Source organism: Clupea harengus, chromosome 25, assembly GCF_900700415.2.
Source record: "Clupea harengus chromosome 25, Ch_v2.0.2, whole genome shotgun sequence".
NCBI classification, from domain to species: domain Eukaryota; kingdom Metazoa; phylum Chordata; class Actinopteri; order Clupeiformes; family Clupeidae; genus Clupea; species Clupea harengus.
The window spans coordinates 6,436,095-6,455,684 of record NC_045176.1 but is presented as its reverse complement, the minus strand read 5'-3'; the positions used below and the strand labels follow the sequence as shown (position 1 = coordinate 6,455,684).

Sequence of the window (19,590 nt, the reverse complement as noted above, 5' to 3'; positions counted from 1 at the left end):
AACAAACTGATCTGTAGTAGTCTACTCCAAGTCCCTGTTTCATGGCCTTTGTCATGAGGCATGGAGTGTCAATGTGAGGGGCATACCTGTGGCCTGACTCACCTGGGAATGCTGGGAGGAGCCCGGTTGGGGCGGCTGGGCACCTGGGGGGAGTCTGCGCTGTTGTTCAGGGGCCCCAGAGGGCCTGGGCGGGAGGGAGGCGGAGGGGCCCCCCGGCCAGGAGCGGGCCTCTGTCCGGACGACATCCGCCTGGACGCAGTGGGACTGGCTGGAGGGGACCTGAGGCACAAGAAGAAAGGGGCGGAAGAGGAGAGATTGAACCTATTATTCTCACTATATATGCCTGAACAAACATGCATTTTCTCAAAAACTGCTCAACTTCTGTGAAACCCAAAGATATTAATTAAAGTGTATTCTTGCACACAGGTAACTAGCTAATTTACTTCACACCAACTGTACCACAACAATGAAACGATGGCAAACGTGTGTCCCCCCCCCCAAGTGTACCTGCGAGATCCCCCTGCTCCCTGCCAGGAGCTGTCCACGGGAGGGGGCATTGGGGTAGTGATGGTGGTGGTGGAGATGTCTCCGATGATGGCCAGTGCCTCTTTGAGGGCATGGTGGGTGCGCAGCACCTCTTCCCTCCTCTGGGCCAGCTCAGGGGACTCGTCCATCAGCGCGTTCTGGTCCCCGGTGGAGTACAGCTGAGCCAGCAGGTCTGCGTTGATGAAGTCTTTCACCTTCAGTGGGACGGAAGAAGGGAAAATGGGGAGATCTTCACTAAAAGTTTTAGTTTTTTCCTGTGCCTTTATTCAGTTCTCTGTCTCTTTCTTTTTCCTTTCACGCTTTTCATTTTCTTTCTTGTTTTAATCTCTGTTCATTTTTTTATGTTATCATTTTTTGCTCATTACTTTTCACATCATTCATTTTTATTTACTGAACGATGTTATATTGAGCTGCCTTTCATTCCTCTTCTTGTAGTCTGTAAATATTTTATATTCATTTATTTTTATATGTCTCTCTGTCCTGTAGATTTGAACATACTCTATGCATTCAGCGCTTCAGTCTGGAATATGCTTTACAAACACTTTGAATTTGGAAATATAAAACCATATCTATTCCAAGTCATATCTATTCATATCTATTCCAAAGTCACACAAAAGCTGTGAGGTGACGATAGAGATCTAGCTATGAAGGAAACTGACCAGGGTGCATATGCCCAAATGCACGAAGTGGGCTATGAGGTTGAGATCGCATGCGATTTTATTCAATTACAGATTTGGAAGACACAAAGGACTTTGCATCCTCACATCCACTGCAATCTATCATCATGTGAGGATGACCTTACGTGGTTAACTCACAAACTTACGTTGGTTATCATCAGATGCATGATGCTCTTGGGCATGAGGTCCCGGATGCACTTGTTGACGATGGCCATGTAGGACTCCACCAGATTACGGATGGTCTCCACCTTCCTCTCGAGCTGTGGGTCCATGGAGAAGTTCTCAGCCGGACCGGAGCTCTCACCACCCTCCATCTAGGAGAACACAAACATAAAGAGCCAATCATCACCCTCCATCTAGGAGAACACAAACATAAAGAGCCAATCACCACCCTCCATCTAGGAGAACACAAACATAAAGGGCCAATAAAGTGCATGGTGTCCTCTTTACACATGGACACAAACATAAAGAGCCAATAATCACCCTCCATCTAGGAGAACACAAACATAAAGGGCCAATCATCAGTGCATGGTGTCCTCTTTACACATTGAAACAAACATAAAGGGCCAATCATCACCCTCCATCTAGGAGAACACAAACATAAAGAGCCAATCATCAGTGCATGGTGTCCTCACACATGGACACAAACATAAACATGTGTCTTCACACGGTCTACAGTATATAGGACAGGTAGATGCTCACCACAGCATTTTTATCGGGGTACACCCCGGCTCGCAGAAGAGAAGACTTCCAGCTGTCCACCTCCTCCTGGGTGTCGCACGCCAGCTCCAGGGTGCGATTGTCCTTGTACACGTTCCTAAGGACCACAAAAAAACAACATGCACTTAGAGTCAAACGATCAAAGTATGTCATGACACGGTCAAATTTCACGTCAAACCTTCAACTGTATCAAATGTTTTCAAGATAAATTCCATTGCAAGCCTAAAAAAATCATGACTGTTCGGCAGAGGGGGGAAATTCCCCGGCACCGAGAGTGGAGACCCTCTCCCAGTTTTTTGCACCAACCATCTGTTGATTAGAATGAACCCTAGAGGGGGGGGGGGCAGGGTCCGTGAGTGAAAACATCTGGCTCAGCACAATGCTGCAGTGAAAACATGGTGGCACTTTTGTTTCCGACAAAACGTCCTCATCGCCGCTCTTGGGAGGCTTAAGTGTGATTTAGGGCCAAGGGCAGAGGCCGTGAGGCAACGTTAGGAAGAATTAGGTGAAGCCTTTCACAGCCGCCCCCGTCCAAATAAAACACAGCACAAAGGTCTCCCTGGACAAAGAGCGCGTGTCCTGACCCTGGAAGGCAGACTGACCTCTGCTCAGTGTTGAAGATGGAGAATATGTGCTTGCTGGACATGAAGCTCTTCTCCACGTCGCGGACCTTCAGGTTGTCCAGGGGCAGCATGTACTTCTTCTCTTTCTCCTAATCAATAAAAGCAGGCAGACAGACAGGGTTTAAAGCAGGCAGACAGACAGAGTCAGGCAGACAGACAGAGTCAGACAGGGCAACAGACAGGGTCAGACAGGGCAGCAGAATTTTACGACAGCACGGGTTCATTCATTTGGGGATTATAACCACAGAAGGGCCAAGACCCTGGCCACCAATATCAAACCCGATCCGCTTTTCAATGATGTACATAAAGAACACTGGGGGAGGACAGTAGCAGAGTAGCGAGCAACAGCCTTTTCATGTGCAAAATCCAAGATTCAAAATGGCTAAACCACAATGGTGGCGTTCACGCAAAAATGTTTCCACCACTAGATGGTATCCCCAGAAACTTTACTGAAAAATTTGAGAGGATGGAGGGGGGGAACGACAGACAGAATGGAATAAATAAAACGAGTGAGACAGGAAAGAAATGCAGAAAGAGAGCAATCATGGAATGGGGTGCAGAACATCAACCAAAAAGAGGGGGAGGGAGGACGGAGCCGCACGGAGGAGAGCGAGGGAGAGCACCCACATGTGGAAGTCATTACCAAACGCTGCGGTTGAGAAACAGTTGTTTCCCCTCCTCCCTCCCTCGGCCACGAGGGGGGAGTTCCAGTCTCAAGACACATTTGAAGGCCTTGGAGTGGTTAAGAGGTAAGAGAAGACACAACTGAGATATGTGAACAACACAAACACAAAGGCAACCCTGTCGGCACTGTATAAGTGCATGATGAGGAACACTGACTCAGTGTACCATTGCTGTAGGGAAGACAGGGGTAGAACACTTAGTGGACGTGATGACGATCTGGAGTATGTGACCCTTGCACAATATGCTGTCCCCTTTAGGATCAATTATTGATCAATATCTTATTGATCATATCTTATTGATCTATATCTTATAGATCTTTCCTTCTCTTTCTCCATCACGCAATCCCTCTTTCTCTCGCTTTTTCTTTCTTTCTTAAATACTTTCCTCTCCATTCCAGAGGGGCCCACTTCCTGTTCGGAGTTTTTAGTGGGAGAAAGAGAGAGAGAGAGAGAGAGAGAGAGAGAGAGAGAGAGAGGGGGAGAAAGAGAGAGAGAGAGAGGGGGAGAGAGAGAGAGGGAGAAAGAGAGAGAGAGAGGGAGAGAGAGGGAGAGAGAGAGGGAGAGAGAGAGAGAGAGAGAGGGAGAGAGAGGGAGAGAGAGAGGGAGAGAGAGAGAGAGAGGGAGAGAGAGAGAGGAGAGAGAGAGAGGGAGAGAGAGAGGGGAGAGAGAGAGAGAGAGGGAGAGAGAGAGGGAGAGATTAAATGACAGCCTGGCGTTAAGTCTCAACATCTGGTAACGCTTAGCAGCACAAGGGAAGGGAGCAAGGAGGAGAGTCGATGAGGAGGCGGAGTGAGAGAACCGGGAGAGGGAAAGAGAAGGGGTGAAAGAAGAGAGAGAGAAGGAGTGCTAGAAAGTGAAGAGGGAGAGCGAGAAAGAGAAGGTAAAGCGGGATGAACACAGGAGGGCAGAGAGAAGAAAAGAACACCGCAAGAACCGACCAGGAAAGACTGGTGGAACAGAGGCAAAAAAATCGGAGGGATGGTTGGGAAAAGAGAGGACTGCGTTTGATGGTTGGCGTTAGCGGCCAGAACCCATATATGGTTGCGAGGGTCCCTCCCTCACCACCCACTCTCTCTCTCTCTCTCTCTCTCTCTCTCTCCCCTCTTCTCTCTGCCTCTTTTTTGTGCTATCCCTTCCTTGAAAGCACGCCCAGATTCCCTGGGTCGTCGGAGTGAATGTGCCACGTCAAGGCTGGATATTCCACTTGGCCTGCTCGGTGACAGGGGGACAGCAGCGGGAGCAAGTCCGTTAAAAAAAAAAGGAAAAAGAAAAAAAAGGCAAAAAACAAACAAACAAGCAAATGGGAGAGTACACAAAGGACAAGACCGAGACCTGGATGGGGGACAGATTTCCTCCCGAGAGAAAAAAAAAATTGGAATACTTTCGCCTCACTGAAGTCGAAAGCGAGCGAGCAAGAGAGGAGGGGGGGGGGGGGGGAACGAGAAGTTCCGAAGTGCTTTCTTCTCTCTGGAAATAGACCCCCACCCTCCACACACGGTACCTGTTTGTAATCGCGTTCCGTCTACCCAGTGTTCAGACTACCTGTTCATGGATATGCTGGTGTACAGTAGTCTGCACATTGGTTAGACTGGGCGAGGGAGAACGTCGCTCCGACTCCGGGGGAAATGGAGGCTGCGAGGGCCGGGAGGCCTGCTTTCATCACCGCCTTTTGTCTCATCTCCTCTGTCTCTCGCTCTCTCGCTCGCTCGCTCGCTCGTTCTCGCTGACGAGACCTCGAGACGTCCAGATCACACACACAACAAGAATTGTGTTTGGTTAACTATGGCGCTCTCTCTCTCATCCATCGTTCAGACCCCTGGGAGTTTGAGCTGACTGAGGCTCCGGTGGAAGTGTGTTGGGGCAGAGATAGAAGAAATAAACAGCATCTAATGGTAATCCACGAGACTGAGATAAGGCCAGTGAGGCCACTATGGCTGGATAGCAACCGCAAATAAACACTGCAGGCAGCGTATAGCTATATATATGTGTGTGTGTGTGTCATACACACACGCACCTACACACACACACACACACACACACACACACACAGACATGCACACACACACCATAGTGCCCAATAGCTATCAGGTGTCAGAAAGGAAATGTTGTATGTTGAAAGGGTGGAGAGGAATGCCTGCAGATTTTGTGCAGTTATATTTGGGTCTAGGCAGAGACTTTTTAGCTTTAACCTCATTTAAGTTGGTATAGTTACATAGAGTCAATGAAACACACACACACAACAGATTCACACACAAAAACCCCAAACTGGAGACGATTACCAAATTAATATGAGGGTCCTGAGGAATTTAAGAAATATTTGCTTCTAAAAATAAAACTTCTAATAATTTGCACAATAACTGAAATACATGAATATTATAAGTTCCCAACATACCCCAAATACATTTTAAATTAATTCATAGTGGCACAGGTAATCATTTCCTGTATTTCATTTGTCAGACAGTCTGCATATTTATCGGCGTATGTGCCTCCGACTTTTTGCATCAATATCAAATTCTTTCTTCAGTAAGATTATTTGGACAAATGCCCAATGCTCCTTGTGTGAGGTTTAGCAGAGTTAGCAAGCAAGGCTGCGTAACAGTGAACAATTTCATAGTAATAAAATTACATTTCATAGTGTAATCTTACTCTATCTTATTCCAGTAGATTGATTATCTGTAAAATGTTGCTTTTGTACATAAAATGATAAAAAAAATATTGATCAGAATCAACCTAATCAGTCATCACCGTAGAGGTATGAAGATTCTTTGATCTCAGCGGATATTCCTTATGACACATGAAGCACTAATGTTTGTTTAAAATGAATCATTCTTTTTTTGCTGAAGAAAAAAGACAGTTACAGCAATATAAGTCTCCACCGCTGGTAATAATGCAGATTTATGGGTGTAGGGGTGGGGAGATTACTGGGTCAGCAAGCGCCTGAGCCACATGGCTGAGAGTGAGTGAGCTATTTGGGGTCCTGGGGTTATTTATGGGGAGGTAAGCAGCTAAGTCCGTTAAGTCTCGTGCGTTGTGGTGGTAACGGTGACTGCACTTCTATTAGACCAAACAACAGCATGCCCACGCAACAACAGCATGCCCACGTCATGTGCAGGGGGGGGGGGGGGGGGGGTGTCCACGTCAAACCCAACAGAACCACTGGAATAATTAACAGATTGGTAGAACTGTAACTGATTAATTCAACATCTGTATAGTCACAAGGCGATGCATTTCAGATAGTAAGGGTGAGAGGTCGTAATGGTGTGATCTGATCTGATGTGATCTGTGGTGGTTAATCAGAGGACAGAGGCTGGGCTGGAGAGAGAGAGAGAGAGCGAGAGAGAGCGAGAGAGAGAGAGAGAGAGAGAGAGAGAGAGAGAGAGAGAGAGGAGTAAAGAGGCAGAGGCAGAGAGAGAGAGAGAGGGGGAGAGAGAGATATAGGAAAGAGGCAGAAAGAGAGAGCGAGAGAGAGAAAGGAAAGACAGAGAGAGAGAGGGAGAGAGAGAGAGAGTTAGAGGAAAGAGGCAAACAAAGAGAGAGAGAGAGGGAAAGACAGAGGGAGAGAGAGAGAGAGAGAGAGAGAGAGATAGAGAGAAGGATGTCGCTGCTTTGTGCCTCTTTGGGAAAGTGGGGGTGGCTGAGCTGTATAGAATTCTCTTCTCCACATCTCATTGGCTGCTCGTGTTTTGTCAGAAAACTCACAATTTTCCGGCCAAGAATGTGTGCTGGCCAGACCTGACCGCCAAAAAACTTCAGTTAGTCTATAATTGAGTATTTTTTGTGCGTGCCTGCAAGCATGCCTGTGTATATGTTTGCATGGGTATGGCTTTTAGTCTGTGTGTGTGTGTGTGTGTGTGTGTGTGTGTGTGTGTTTGCATCAGTGAATATAAGTAAATATTATGAGGATAAGGATTCAGTGTGTGTTTGAGTGTGAGTGTGTGTGTGTGTGTGTGTGTGTTTGTGTGTTTGTGTGTTTGCATCAGTGAATATAAGTATATATTACGAGGATAAGGATTTAGTGTGTGTTTGAGTGTGTGTGTGTGTGTGTGTGTGTGTGTGTGTGTGTGTGTGTGTGTGTGTGTGTGTGTGTGTGTGTGTGTAGTGTGTACAGGTGTGGGTGGATGTGTGTTAATCTTTGTGGAGGAATGAAGGAGAAAGTGTACCAAAAAGGCTAAGGGGAGTCAGATGAGAAGAGAGAGAGCATGGAAACATAGAGCATACTCTACATCCTACTTCTAGTCATTGCGTAATAACGGCATAATTGCTTGATATTTTGAAACAAAACAGCCCTTGATATCACTGTTTTGTCTAGACTGAACCTCTTTTTGATGTCGTCCCTTCTGTGCATGTTCACTTGCGTGCAAGCCATGCGTATGTTTGTGCGCGCGGCTGTGTGTGTGTGTGTGTGTGTGTGTGTGTGTGTGTGTTTGCGTGTGTGTGTGAGTGTTGATTTAACTTGGGGCAGCTCCAGCTGGGTCACAGGCCCCGACCAAATGCCTGAACTCCAAGGAGAAATGGAGGGAGTGGTGGGTGGATGGCTGGCAGAGAGACAGAGATGAAGTCAGAGAGAGAGAGGGGGTGGGAGAGAGAGAGAGAGAGAGAGGGAGAGGGAGAGGAGAGGGAGAGAGAGAGAGGGAGAAAGAGTCAGAGGGAGAGGGAGAGAGAGAGAGGGAGAAAGAGTCAAAGGGAGAGAGAGAGAGGGAGAAGGAGAGACACAAAAACATGTGTAGGACTTAATTAAAGCAAAAGGCAGTGTGGAGAGTGGAGAGATGGGGAGCCGTACAGCCTGTGCCAGTTGTGCTGCACTAGATGCCATCATCTCAACCAAACACACCTAACCTCAGCTGCTCCTCTTCGATCACACATAGCAAAACCTGCCCTCTAACGTTACCATGTTACATGTGTGTGTGTGTGTGTGTGTGTGTGTGTGTGTGTGTGTGTGTGTGTGTGTGTGTGTTTGTGCGTGTGTGAGGGCGCACATGTACAAGATTAATCCCTTAATGAAAGAGAAGACACGCACTATATAGTGGTCAATTCCGTCGCGTCACAACTGCATCACACTTCCATCCACTGTGTATGCTGAGCTAATAATGGGTTTACAGAGCTGTGGATCCCATCCAGGCCTTTTGAGAGTTCCCCTTTGATCAGGACTGCCCTTGTGGCCATGAGAGTTCCCCTCTGATCAGGACTGCCCTTGTGGCCATGATAGTTCCCCTCTGATCAGGACTGCCCTTGTGGCCATGAGAGTTCCCCTCTGATCAGGACTGCCCTTGTGGCCATGAGAAGAGTTCCCCTCTGATCAGGACTGCCCTTGTGGCCATGAGAGTTCCCCTCTGATCAGGACTGCCCTTGTGGCCATGAGAAGAGTTCCCCTCTGATCAGGACTGCCCTTGTGGCCATGATAGTTCCCCTCTGATCAGGACTGCCCTTGTGGCCATGAGAAGAGTTCCCCTCTGATCAGGACTGCCCTTGTGGCCATGATAGTTCCCCTCTGATCAGGACTGCCCTTGTGGCCATGAGAAGAGTTCCCCTCTGATCAGGACTGCCCTTGTGGCCATGAGAAGAGTTCCCCTCTGATCAGGACTAGAGGAGGTGATGAGCCCCGAGGCTGGCGGACCAGAGGAGGTGTTGTGTGTCTGCCTGTCTACACTTGCTGTGCAGAATATCCTGGAGCCTGTACAGCAGGCACAGACAGGCAGATAGACAGCAGCCCACCAGGCACACACCAAGACCACAGATGCCCACCGAAGAGGAGAGCCAGTCACACACACACACACACACACACACACACACACACACACACACACACACACACACACACACACACACACACACACACACACACACACACACACACACACACACACACACACACACACACACACACGCTGAGTAAGTGTTCTCCTCCTGACCACTGTCTTGCTATTGTACATGTAGATACCGGCACACACACACACACACACACACACACACTCAATCATAGTTTCTCTGTCTGTCTCTCTCTCTCTCTTTCTGTCAAATACCCTCATTCGCACATACACATACACATACACAGGAAACAGATGCCCAGATCAATCTACAAGATCTATTCCAGCCCAGCCACACTGAGTCCCTCTGACTGCCCGTGGGCCCACAGCCTCTCACCTCGTCATCCTTGAACCAGGCGAGGCACTCCGCTGTCAGCACGAACCAGTACTCCTTGGCACCGCCCTTGATGATGCTGATGTTGTTGATAGTCAGCCAGCCCTTCCGAATGACCTGTGGAGGGGGGGTAATGATGAGAGGTCAGAGTTCAAGGGTCGAGTGTGTCAGTGTCTGGGGCCTGAGCCTCTCTTGAATAAAACACATGGGTGCACATCATCGCAGGCATCACACACACACTCTTGGTTCAAAGCTTGCAATTCCACACAATGCAGGTTAGTCCGTGTAAAATAAACCAAACTAAAAAAAGAAAACGGTGTGTTTTGTATTCATTCTTCACATATAAAGCTTGTGATACTTAAGGCTTTGTGCAAAGGTGAGGTTCACCAATCAAAACCAAAACATTAACACTGCAGGGATGAGTGGCATCGGTGTGTGTTGAGAGTCACGACGGTTAGAAACGTGTTCAGTGGCGCATCAGCACCCACTCAAAGCCCTGGTGGGAGGATGCAGAAGAGGTTCCCTGTGAGCTGCATGTTTAAAGCCCTGGTGGGAGGATGCAGAAGAGGTTCCCTGTGAGCTGCATGTTTAAAGCCCTGGTGGGAGGATGCAGAAGAGGTTCCCTGTGAGGTGCATGTTTAAAGCCCTGGTGGTGCACTAAAGGTTCTCTGTGAGGTGCATGTTTAGAGCCCTGGTGGTTCCCTGTGAGGTGCATGTTTAAAGCCCTGGTGGGAGGGTGCACTAAAGGTTCTCTGTGAGGTGCATGTTCAAAGCCCTGGTGGTAGGGTGCACTAAAGGTTCCCTGTGAGGTGCATGTTTGAAGTGAAAACCATTTGCATTTCAAAAAAGAAGACATTGTGTGTTTTCTAATTGGGAGGAACCTCTTTAGTGTCTCTAATAGGAGGCAGTCATTCATTCAGACTCTTACAATGATGCCAGAGGCAGGCGGAGAAGTGGCCTAAAATCAGGAGAATAGAGGGAGGGGAGAGGAGGGGGAGAGGAGGGGAGAGGAGGGGAGGGGTGGGGTGGAGAACGAGGGCATTAAAACAGCTGGCGGTATCAGCTGGCACACATTCACAGACAGCGCAGTGGGCATTAGTGCTGGCGGGAGCACCAGCGGGTCAACTGGTGCATGACCCAACAGCTGCACATCTGGGTGTGCAAAGGGCGAGAGGAGCTCTACTGGAGAGTAGGATGCTGCGTAGAAGTTAACATAGAGAATGAACGTGATAGAATGTTTCAGTGTTAGCATGACCTTTCAGAAGTGCAGACCTCGTGGCATATCCACTACATCTAAGCCTAATCCCAAACAATCGGATTGTCAAATAGTAATCATCTTAATGGTGATGCACACTGCACTATGCACAAAACCAAAAACTGTTTTGCACTGTTTTAGCAAAGACACTTTCAACGATGTGCCTGAACATGCCCATAACCCCAGTGGACAAGGGACCAAAGTCCTACAAGCACCTCTATTGATTCATGAATCAAATACACACAGGGGCACACGGCACGATGATGCTGTTAGGAGATGGGTCCCCCAATCACACGGATAACTACGCAGCATCCTAAGCTCACCACTAGAGGTCGTATTCACACATTCTCCATGTCCTTACCTGGTTGCCCGCGCTGGCCTGGTGGAGAGGAAAAGCTGTTCAGAGAGGTTGTGGATGGCATGCATGCGGGCAGACGGGCGGGCGGGCGGGCAGCGTGGTGACACACAGAGGGATGTTTAAAAAGATGTCTGAACACACGCTGGGCAGAGCCAACGCCAAAAACACATATGATAAAAATCTAAATATAAAAAAAAAACTCCACCATCTCAATGAGAACAGACTGCAAATCAAACTGGAGAAGGTGAGTTAAAGCCAAAGGAAAAAACCAAAGGAGAAGATGGAAATTCAAAATGGTTTAAAACATGCCTCAAAGAAATAAAGTTCTTCATGGTGAACACAGTCAAATAATAACAGATGGCTACATGTGGTATTAATTATATGCCACAATAACAGCATATACAATACATGATGACAGCAATCATAACTGCTGGCGAGTATGTATTTCAGACATTGTGAATAAGGGAGGTCCCATGTGAAATGCAGGGTGGAGTTGGCGCAGGGAGCAGATTTTGAACTCCCAATCTCCCTCTTAATCCGTATGAAAGCAAATCCTAAACTGATCCTTGCTCATCTAACCATCCCCAGTTCTGTCGATTCAGCCAACTTTTAAGAGTCTCTCTATTCTAAACCTTGTATGCGTTCAACCAATACAGGAACACGTGTGCTTCCCGCTAAACTAGCATCCACAGACCAAACACAAACAGAAATCCATCGTTTACCTGGTTTCCTGCTGTGTTCTTGTTGCTAGCCTGGCTACTCCGCTGTTGGGCACTGAGAGAAGGAGGGGGAGCAAACGAGAAGAAGAACAGTGTTATTCTCTGACTGGTCACCCAGAGACAGTCAGGCTTTTTAAGCCCTTGTGAGTGCTTCTGTTAACGCAAAATCAATGCCAATTTGTAACACACTGCGGTTCCAATTTGTGTCAATTTCTCGTTCCACTGCTATAATGTCTCACAAAACTGCACTACAATATCCATGTTCGTAACATTATCAAAGATGTACATACATGTAATTAAAGTCCAGCATTTTAGACATTTTACAGGAAACGCTGAAATGACACCTACTTGGCAAACCCGATGAAGTCCTCATGATTTGTATTGATGTAAGCAAGCTGAATATCAATAAGCAACAAAACCTGAAAGGAAGTCGGGTAGAGAGATTATTCTCTTCACTGAAAGTATGAAATGTATTGCCAGATCGTCTCACTATTTTGTACCTCGCAAAAGACTGATTGTGGAGTTTGTGTGTGGGTGTGTGTGTGTGTGTGTGTGTGTGTGTTTGTATGTCAGTGCATGTGCTGTGTGTGTGTGTGTGTGTGTGTGTGTGTGTGTGTGTGTGTGTGTGTGTGTGTGTGCGTAGGTGTGTGTGTAGGTGTGTGTGTGTGTGTGTGTGTGTGTGTGTGTGTGTGTGTGTGTGTGCGCATGTGCTGTGTCCTACCTGCTCCTTGGCTTGGCTCTCTCTGTCACGGATATGCGTAGTGACAATCCTCTCCGTCTCCTCCCTAAGCCTTGGGAAAGTGTCCAACTGAGAGGAAGAGGAAGCACACAGATGTGACCCCACTCGAAATGTTATTTACATGAACTGCAGCATGCCTCAAGAATCAATTCTAAACCTCACGACAGATATTACATAAATACTGAATGTATAGAACCTTTATTTTTACATTAACATAACATTATTTTATCAGATGATCCCTCACACCAGAGCAATAGCAGACAGGAAGTAGACATAGATACCCCCTCATACCAGAGCAGTAGTAGACAGGAAGTAGACATAGATACCCCCTCACACCAGAGCAGTAGTAGACAGGAAGTAGACATAGATACCCTATTGCTGCACTGGCGAACAGTGTTGATGAGCTCCTGGATGACCAGGTCAATGCACTTAATGCACGGCTCCTTCAGTTTCACGATCTGCTTCTTCACAATGGCCTCAAAGGCCATGTCTGGAGTAAACAATCCTGTCCTAGAATGGGAGATTAACAGTCAGAGGGAGGGAGACAGAGAGAGAGAGAGAGAGAGAGAGAGAGAGAGAGAGAGAGAGAGAGAAAGATTGGAGTGGAGAACATGAGAACGGCAAAATTCTACAATCAACGATTGTAAATAGAACTAGGAAAGAGTAGACTTTGCATCAAAATCTTTGCATCAGCCAATACTCTCCTTCAATGCCAATAACACACACACCTGATTCATCAGCCAATACTCTCCTTCAATGCCAATAACACACAGACCTGATTCATTAGCCAATACTCTCCTTCAATGCCAATCACACACACGCACGCACGCACGCACGCACACACACACACACACACACACACACACACACACACACACACACACACACACACACACACACACACACACACACACACACACACACACACACACACACACCTGATTCCAATAACACACACACCTGATTCCGTGAATGTTCTTGATGGCGTAGCTGATCTCACGACGCATGTCTTTGTCATCACTTTCCATCTGAAGACCAGAAACAGACATCAAATGTCAGCTATTGGCAAATGGAACAAAATGACAAAAAAAGACAGCAATGGAACTAGACAAAATAATGGCTGGGCAAAGACAGTTGTACTCCGTCCCAGGCAGACACTGCCCACCTTGACCAGCTCAAAGGGGAAGCGCTCATGGAATATGCGATTGATCTTGGCTCCGCCAGACAACTCCACAGTGTCCACCTGGTCCCCCGAGCCCTCGATGCGTTTGTCAAAGTCCACAGAGAACTGCTGCACCATCCTGCAAAGCCACACAAGATGGTCCCATTTTGTGGCTATTGGTGGAAAATTGAGTCGTGGTTGTCATTCAAGATCATTAGGAGGTTAGCAGGGAGAGCACAACCAAGCTGGCAAAGAGACTTTAACACCAAATCACAACAGCATTGGTATGATCTGTGTCTAGTAGTTACAAAACCCAGACATACAGTACATGCAAAACAAAAAATCACAAGCAAACGATTCAACCAATCTGGTAAAGCAGAGCGTGGCTGAGCGCGGGGGCTACTCACTGCAGCAGGGCCGTGGTCTTGCGTGAGGGGTCGTCGGGTTAGGGTTAGGGTTAGGGTTAAAGTTTATTATTATTATTATTATTATTATTATTATTATTATTACTCACTGCAGCAGGGCCTTGGTCTTCCGTGAGGGGTCGTCGGGGCGGAAGTGGCGGTACTCTTCCGCCTCCTTATCCAGAGACAGCAGCTGGGTCTGCAGCTTACTGCGGAACGCTGGGAGCGTGTCTCGGATGTGATTGGTGAGTTGCTAATTTAAAAAAAAAAGGAGGAAAGTGTGGTGGGTTTATAGTTTAGACAGCTCTTGTTGGCATCACCAGCTAAACTACCACTGTATAATGGGTCATGAATAATGGCAGAGTAATCATAGCAGGACTGTTAGCTGCATGAGAACTTGTACAATTCAGTAGCTGTTCACTTTTTCATTTATACGGCTTAATTTGATTCACACTGAGACCCCATTCACACGGTTCCGTCCGAATGCGTTGATCCGTTAAGGGCGACGGATCCCCATTCACTTTGAATGGGGTGACGTCATCCTTTGCCGAACTGAACGGAGCCACAATTCAGTTCGGCAAAGGATGACGACACCCCATTCAAAGTGAATGGGGATCCGTCGCCCTTAACGGATCAACGCATTCCGACGCAACCGTGTGAATGGGCCGTCAAGGCTTAACCCAACAGCGCTCAATGAGGTCTTCCTTTTTTCGCTTTACCTGATTGAGAGCTTTCTGCAGGTACGCGGTGCCCATGCTGTTGGCCATGTGTCTGTATGAGGAGTGGGTCAGGAAGAACTTCCTCTCAGCATCCAGGGCAGCTTTGATGTCCTTCTTGCCGTCAATGTCCTTCTGACTGCGGTTGACCACTCCAATGTAGCCTGGGAGGGAGGTGAGAGGGGCACGGGGACAGCACAGACAGAGACACGGGAACATCCCAATTAAAAACACAAGAACAATCTCAATGAAAAAACAAACACAGCTGCAGATTAAACGAGGGAAGAAAACTAAAAGGGAGCTTCAGGAGACAGAGGACGAGAGAGAGAGAGAGAGAGAGAGAGAGAGAGAGAGAGAGCAGGCCTCACCTCTCCTCAGAGGCAGCAGCTTGTTCTCCAGCACTTCCCTGGCGTCTGTGCCCTCGTCCATCAAATCCAGCTTGGTGATCACGCCAACCGTGCGTAGACCTGCAGACACGAGATTCAGCGAAAATGAGTGATGATTCGCAGCGTGCTGCCGGTCCAACATAGCCGCCAATCACAACATTTGGCTACGCACAAAATGCAAAATGAGTATTTCTCAATCTGGCTTCTCAAAACTTTTAACAGTTTACAGACACAGCACCATTCCTCAATGACAAAGAAAAGATTTACCAGACATCCACCACAATATGGTTACAATAGGCTGTATTATCTGAAGGAGTTGCAAATCAGGATTAAAGACCACAATTATTAATGATTGACAATAATCCAGTCAATCTCACATTAATTAGTATTTTTTGCCTCTTAATTAGACTTAGGTTAGAATGGAATGTAAGGGTGTGCTAGAGAGGTGTGAGGCCATAGGTGTCTTCAGCACCTCTCCTCTCAGGTCATAGCAAAAGGTCATTGTATTCCTTCAACCCCTACCCCCATGATACAGGCCTCTGAAACATTTGTAGTATAGGCCTTTGGCTAAGTATGTATTCATAATAATAATGAGCAATATATCTAGAACTGTAGTATAGGCCTTTGGCTAAGTATGTATTCTTTTTCCCCCGGTGGAGGAAGTAGGCACCTCACCCTGTGGGTCCACGTCTTTGGCCAGCTTGAGGGCGTCTGAGTTGGCAAGGTCGCTGTTGGCAGGGGTGACAGCCAGGATGAGGCAGCTGTCCCTGCAGATGAACTGCATGATCATGTCCCTGATCTGTGACTCGATGTCCGCGGGCTGGTCCCCCACCGGCACCTTGGTGATGCCGGGCAAGTCGATCAGAGTCAGGTTAAGCACTGGGGAAGAGAGAGACAGAGAGAGAGACATTAGCGTTAGCAGTGTTAGTCAAGTTAGCATGATACGACCTTGCCTTGCATTGCATGCCTATGAGTAGTAAAGCTGAGAAAGGAGAGGGCCATACCATGAGGGGAGTACACCCGCAGGTTGATGGGGACGGGTGAGATGCCCCGGTTGGCTCCAGTGACACGATCGGTCTCAGCCTCGATTTCCTGACGCACCTCATCAAAATCGGTGAACTTTTTTCCTTTGCAGTGGAGAAATTCAGCAAACTCTGCACAAACAGAGAAATCAGAGGATGCGTTCAGTAATATGATACAGGTAATTTTTCAGTTTTTCAGTGTGTGTGTGTGTGTGTGTGTGTGTGTGTGTGTGTGTGTGTGTGTGTGTATGTATGTGTGTGTGTGTGTGTGTGTGTGTGTGTGTGTGTGTGTGTGTGTGTGTGTGTGTGTGTGTGTGTGTGTGTGTGTGTGTGTGTGTGTGTGTGTGTGTGTGTTTGTGTGTGTGTCTGAGAGAGAGAGAGAGAGAGAGAGAGAGAGTAATAAACAGAGAGTTTGTGTGCATGGCTATTACAGGTAATATTATAGGTAAAACTGTGGCAGTAAATTTGAACCAGGATGTCCAAATATATATTTTTTCCATATACTTTGCAACGTGTTGGGCTGGGACCACCATTCAATTACTATTTAATACACTATGATAAAACTGCCCTTGGCCCAGTGTATGTGTACCTGTAGGGTTACTGATGAGCTGCAGGACTAGGGGTCGGCGGGTGGCCCAGTGTGTGTGTGTGTATGTGTGTGTGTGTGTGTGTGTGTGTGTACCTGTAGGGTTACTGATGAGCTGCAGGACTAGGGGTCGGCGAGTGGCCCAGTGTGTGTGTGTGTGTGTGTGTGTGTGTGTGTGTGTGTGTGTGTGTGTGTGTGTGTACCTGTAGGGTTACTGATGAGCTGCAGGACTAGGGGTCGGCGAGTGACAATCCCGGAGCCACGGGGCAGGAAGTCCCTGGGGTAATTGATGAAAACAATAAGTTAGAGAAGAACTTTAGGCTACAGTATATTTCACAGTCACACGCTAGATGTGAGTGCTAAATTATGTAATTCACAGGCAGCTGTTCATATTCGGTCTTCAGCCAATACTTTACTTTACAGGCTCATGAAGTCTGGGCATAATTAATCTAAGTTATTCATCTAATCAGAAAATGAGGCTCAGGACAGAATTATCCAACATTATCAACATTCTTCCTCCTTAGTTTACAAATTCGTTTTTCTTTCATGTAAAAGGGTGATTGACAGGGTGCCATTGACACTTGTTTATTTATGCATACTCCCTAACTAGCAGACAATAGTGCTTATGAGCGCAAAGGTGTCCATGAGTATCTCATTCGATCAGCAAATTGTATTGATCACATTGCCTCCCATCGTCTGCAAACAGAATCCTACACAGGTAAGCAGAATGAGAAATGCCATAGCGCTACCAAGGGAAACAGTGACTAACTAGAGCTTAGGGCGACCCAGGCCTGCTAAAACGTCTCTAAGCCGGGTCGCAAGCCTGATAACCATATTAAGCCCACGACGAGCAATTTACGTTTAACGTAAACATCTAATTATAAACACATTGTATCTGTGACAAGCTAATGGAAGGGGCATTAAAATGCCACTCTGCAATGCAATTTAACAGTCAACTGATTCATTAAGCTTCATAGTAAGGTCAAAGCAGAACATTGTTGAGAGAACACGGTGCCACTGGACGTTTAGGTTTATTTCATTTGGTCGTTCAAGAATTATGTCTAAGCATAGGTAGCCTATCATGCATTTCGTGCAGCAGAGCTTCGTTTGTCCGTAACGCCATCAGAAACTCTCCTGACAGCGCACAGAGGCCCTGCTAATGAAGTTGATTGAGTCGATAGCACGACGAGGGTGGTGTAACCCACATACTGACTCCCTTGGTATATCCATGTAGTGAAGGAGCGGGTTAAAAATAAGCTGTTGTAAGGAACTCTGAACAGAACAGTGTGCTTGCCGCGACTTAGCAAGGAGACAGTTCAGAGAAGACCGTTTCTATTGGATTAATTGAAAGGGCCCGAGGGCAGATCCTCACGCAAGTGGCTCTGCTAGCCTTCGGATTACCAACCTACACCAGTCACCTCGCTGTCATACACTGGAAATCATGCGTAATCAGAATGCTTAATTGGCCCTTACTTTCCCACGAAGTTTTCCAGTACGGAGCTCTTTCCGGCGCTCTGGCCTCCGACCACGGCAATTTGTGGAAGGTCAAGATTGCAAGCCTGGCCGATGGTGCTGAATGCATCTTGGAGTTTGTTGACCAGCGGGATCATGTCCTCCATCCCTTGGTTACCCATCGTGCTGGTCGTATGATAACGCGAGGTGCGTGGGCAGAAAGAAAGGATGCGGTGTTGTCTTGGTCCAGGCTATCGAGGTTGTTGGCGTGTAGTCATCTAGGCGCACATTGCCCCAAGCCAAGGGTTGATTCAGCTGAGGACAGATGCAGAGAATATTGCGCAGTTGCTCGCCACCGCGACATTACAATATTTTCAAGGACATCGGGGAGCTTTGGTGTTACATAGCTTATAATGCGCTTGGACATGGCAACACATAATACACACTAAGCAATATGGCTTAGCTTAATATGTGAGAGGAACGAACAAATTGTTCTACACATGAATTTATTCAGATTTGGTATGATGCGGCCATGTCACACGTCTCGAGAAAGCTGTGTCACCTTCGTCATAAATTGAAGATGCCAGGCCTAAAAGAAAATAGCCTTACCGTTGCCTCTGTCCTCTTGACCCGTTGTGATTCTCCTCTGCAGTGTTGGGCGACGAAACAACAGGCAGGTTTACCAAGTGGCTTATCCGATCTGCTTTTTTCAGGGGATATTTCGTACCATCACCTGTATATTCGGTGTTCCTCTAGCTTGAATGAATGGCCTGTTGCTAGAATCGTATTTTCTTCGATTCGGGTGGCTACATCAGGACTTCAACCTAGAGCCATTTACACCAATGACAGAATAATCTTCCTATAACGCAGCCGCACTAATTACAATGTAACGCTACACAGCGTGACAGGACTGACGCATTATGTAACCAATGTCAGGAGAGCTGTCATGATGAGGCGGACGAAGAGGCACCCTATAGGCAGAGCACACAACATAACAAACCCGCCTCCTCCTGTTTACATCGTGCAGTCTCCATCGTGAATCATGATGCTGTACGTTTTACCGTACACCACAGAGCGGCAAGAAATTCCTTTAAGTGTTAGTAGGTTATGTTGACTTTACCTGTTTAGCCTCGGGCTACGTATTCCCTGTCTTGTCATTCGACATCAAGTAGACTCTCGGTCCCAACACTGACGACGACAGATTTCGTCTGACCACAATGTCTACAGGTACTTCACACCATCTTGTCATTTAGAAGTCACTAGGTGGCAGTGTTAACACTGAGATTGGGCAGTGCTCACATGTCTTGGTGTTGATACCATTTTTAGTCCTATGAAAGGGTTTAGAGTTTTCACCTCCAAATGAAAAAAATGAAACACCCTATCACCTCAAAAAAAAAAAAAAAA

General features: G+C 47.2%; 1 protein-coding gene across 3 annotated transcripts; it reads right to left on the bottom strand.

Moving 5' to 3' along the window:
- dnm3b (dynamin 3b) lies at positions 1–19,590 on the bottom strand. 3 transcript variants are annotated; one of them, XM_031563063.2, is made up of 22 exons: positions 19,307–19,589; positions 18,796–19,010; positions 18,208–18,501; positions 16,938–17,011; positions 16,131–16,280; positions 15,802–16,005; positions 15,109–15,207; positions 14,744–14,904; positions 14,135–14,277; positions 13,624–13,759; positions 13,419–13,486; positions 12,830–12,968; positions 12,441–12,527; positions 12,068–12,138; positions 11,723–11,774; positions 11,004–11,021; positions 9,391–9,504; positions 2,546–2,655; positions 1,926–2,040; positions 1,370–1,537; positions 508–740; positions 1–279 (listed from the first exon to the last, which is right to left on the bottom strand). In XM_031563063.2, the coding sequence occupies exons 3-22, from the start codon at positions 18,366–18,368 to the stop codon at positions 99–101; spliced, it is 2,484 nt and encodes an 827-aa protein (XP_031418923.1). In that variant the 5' UTR covers positions 18,369–18,501; positions 18,796–19,010; positions 19,307–19,589; the 3' UTR covers positions 1–98. The 3 variants fall into 3 exon arrangements, with proteins under 3 accessions (XP_031418923.1, XP_042559648.1, XP_031418924.1); XM_042703714.1 differs by having other exon boundaries at positions 18,796–19,590; XM_031563064.2 differs by lacking the exon at positions 11,004–11,021 and having other exon boundaries at positions 3–279; positions 18,796–19,589.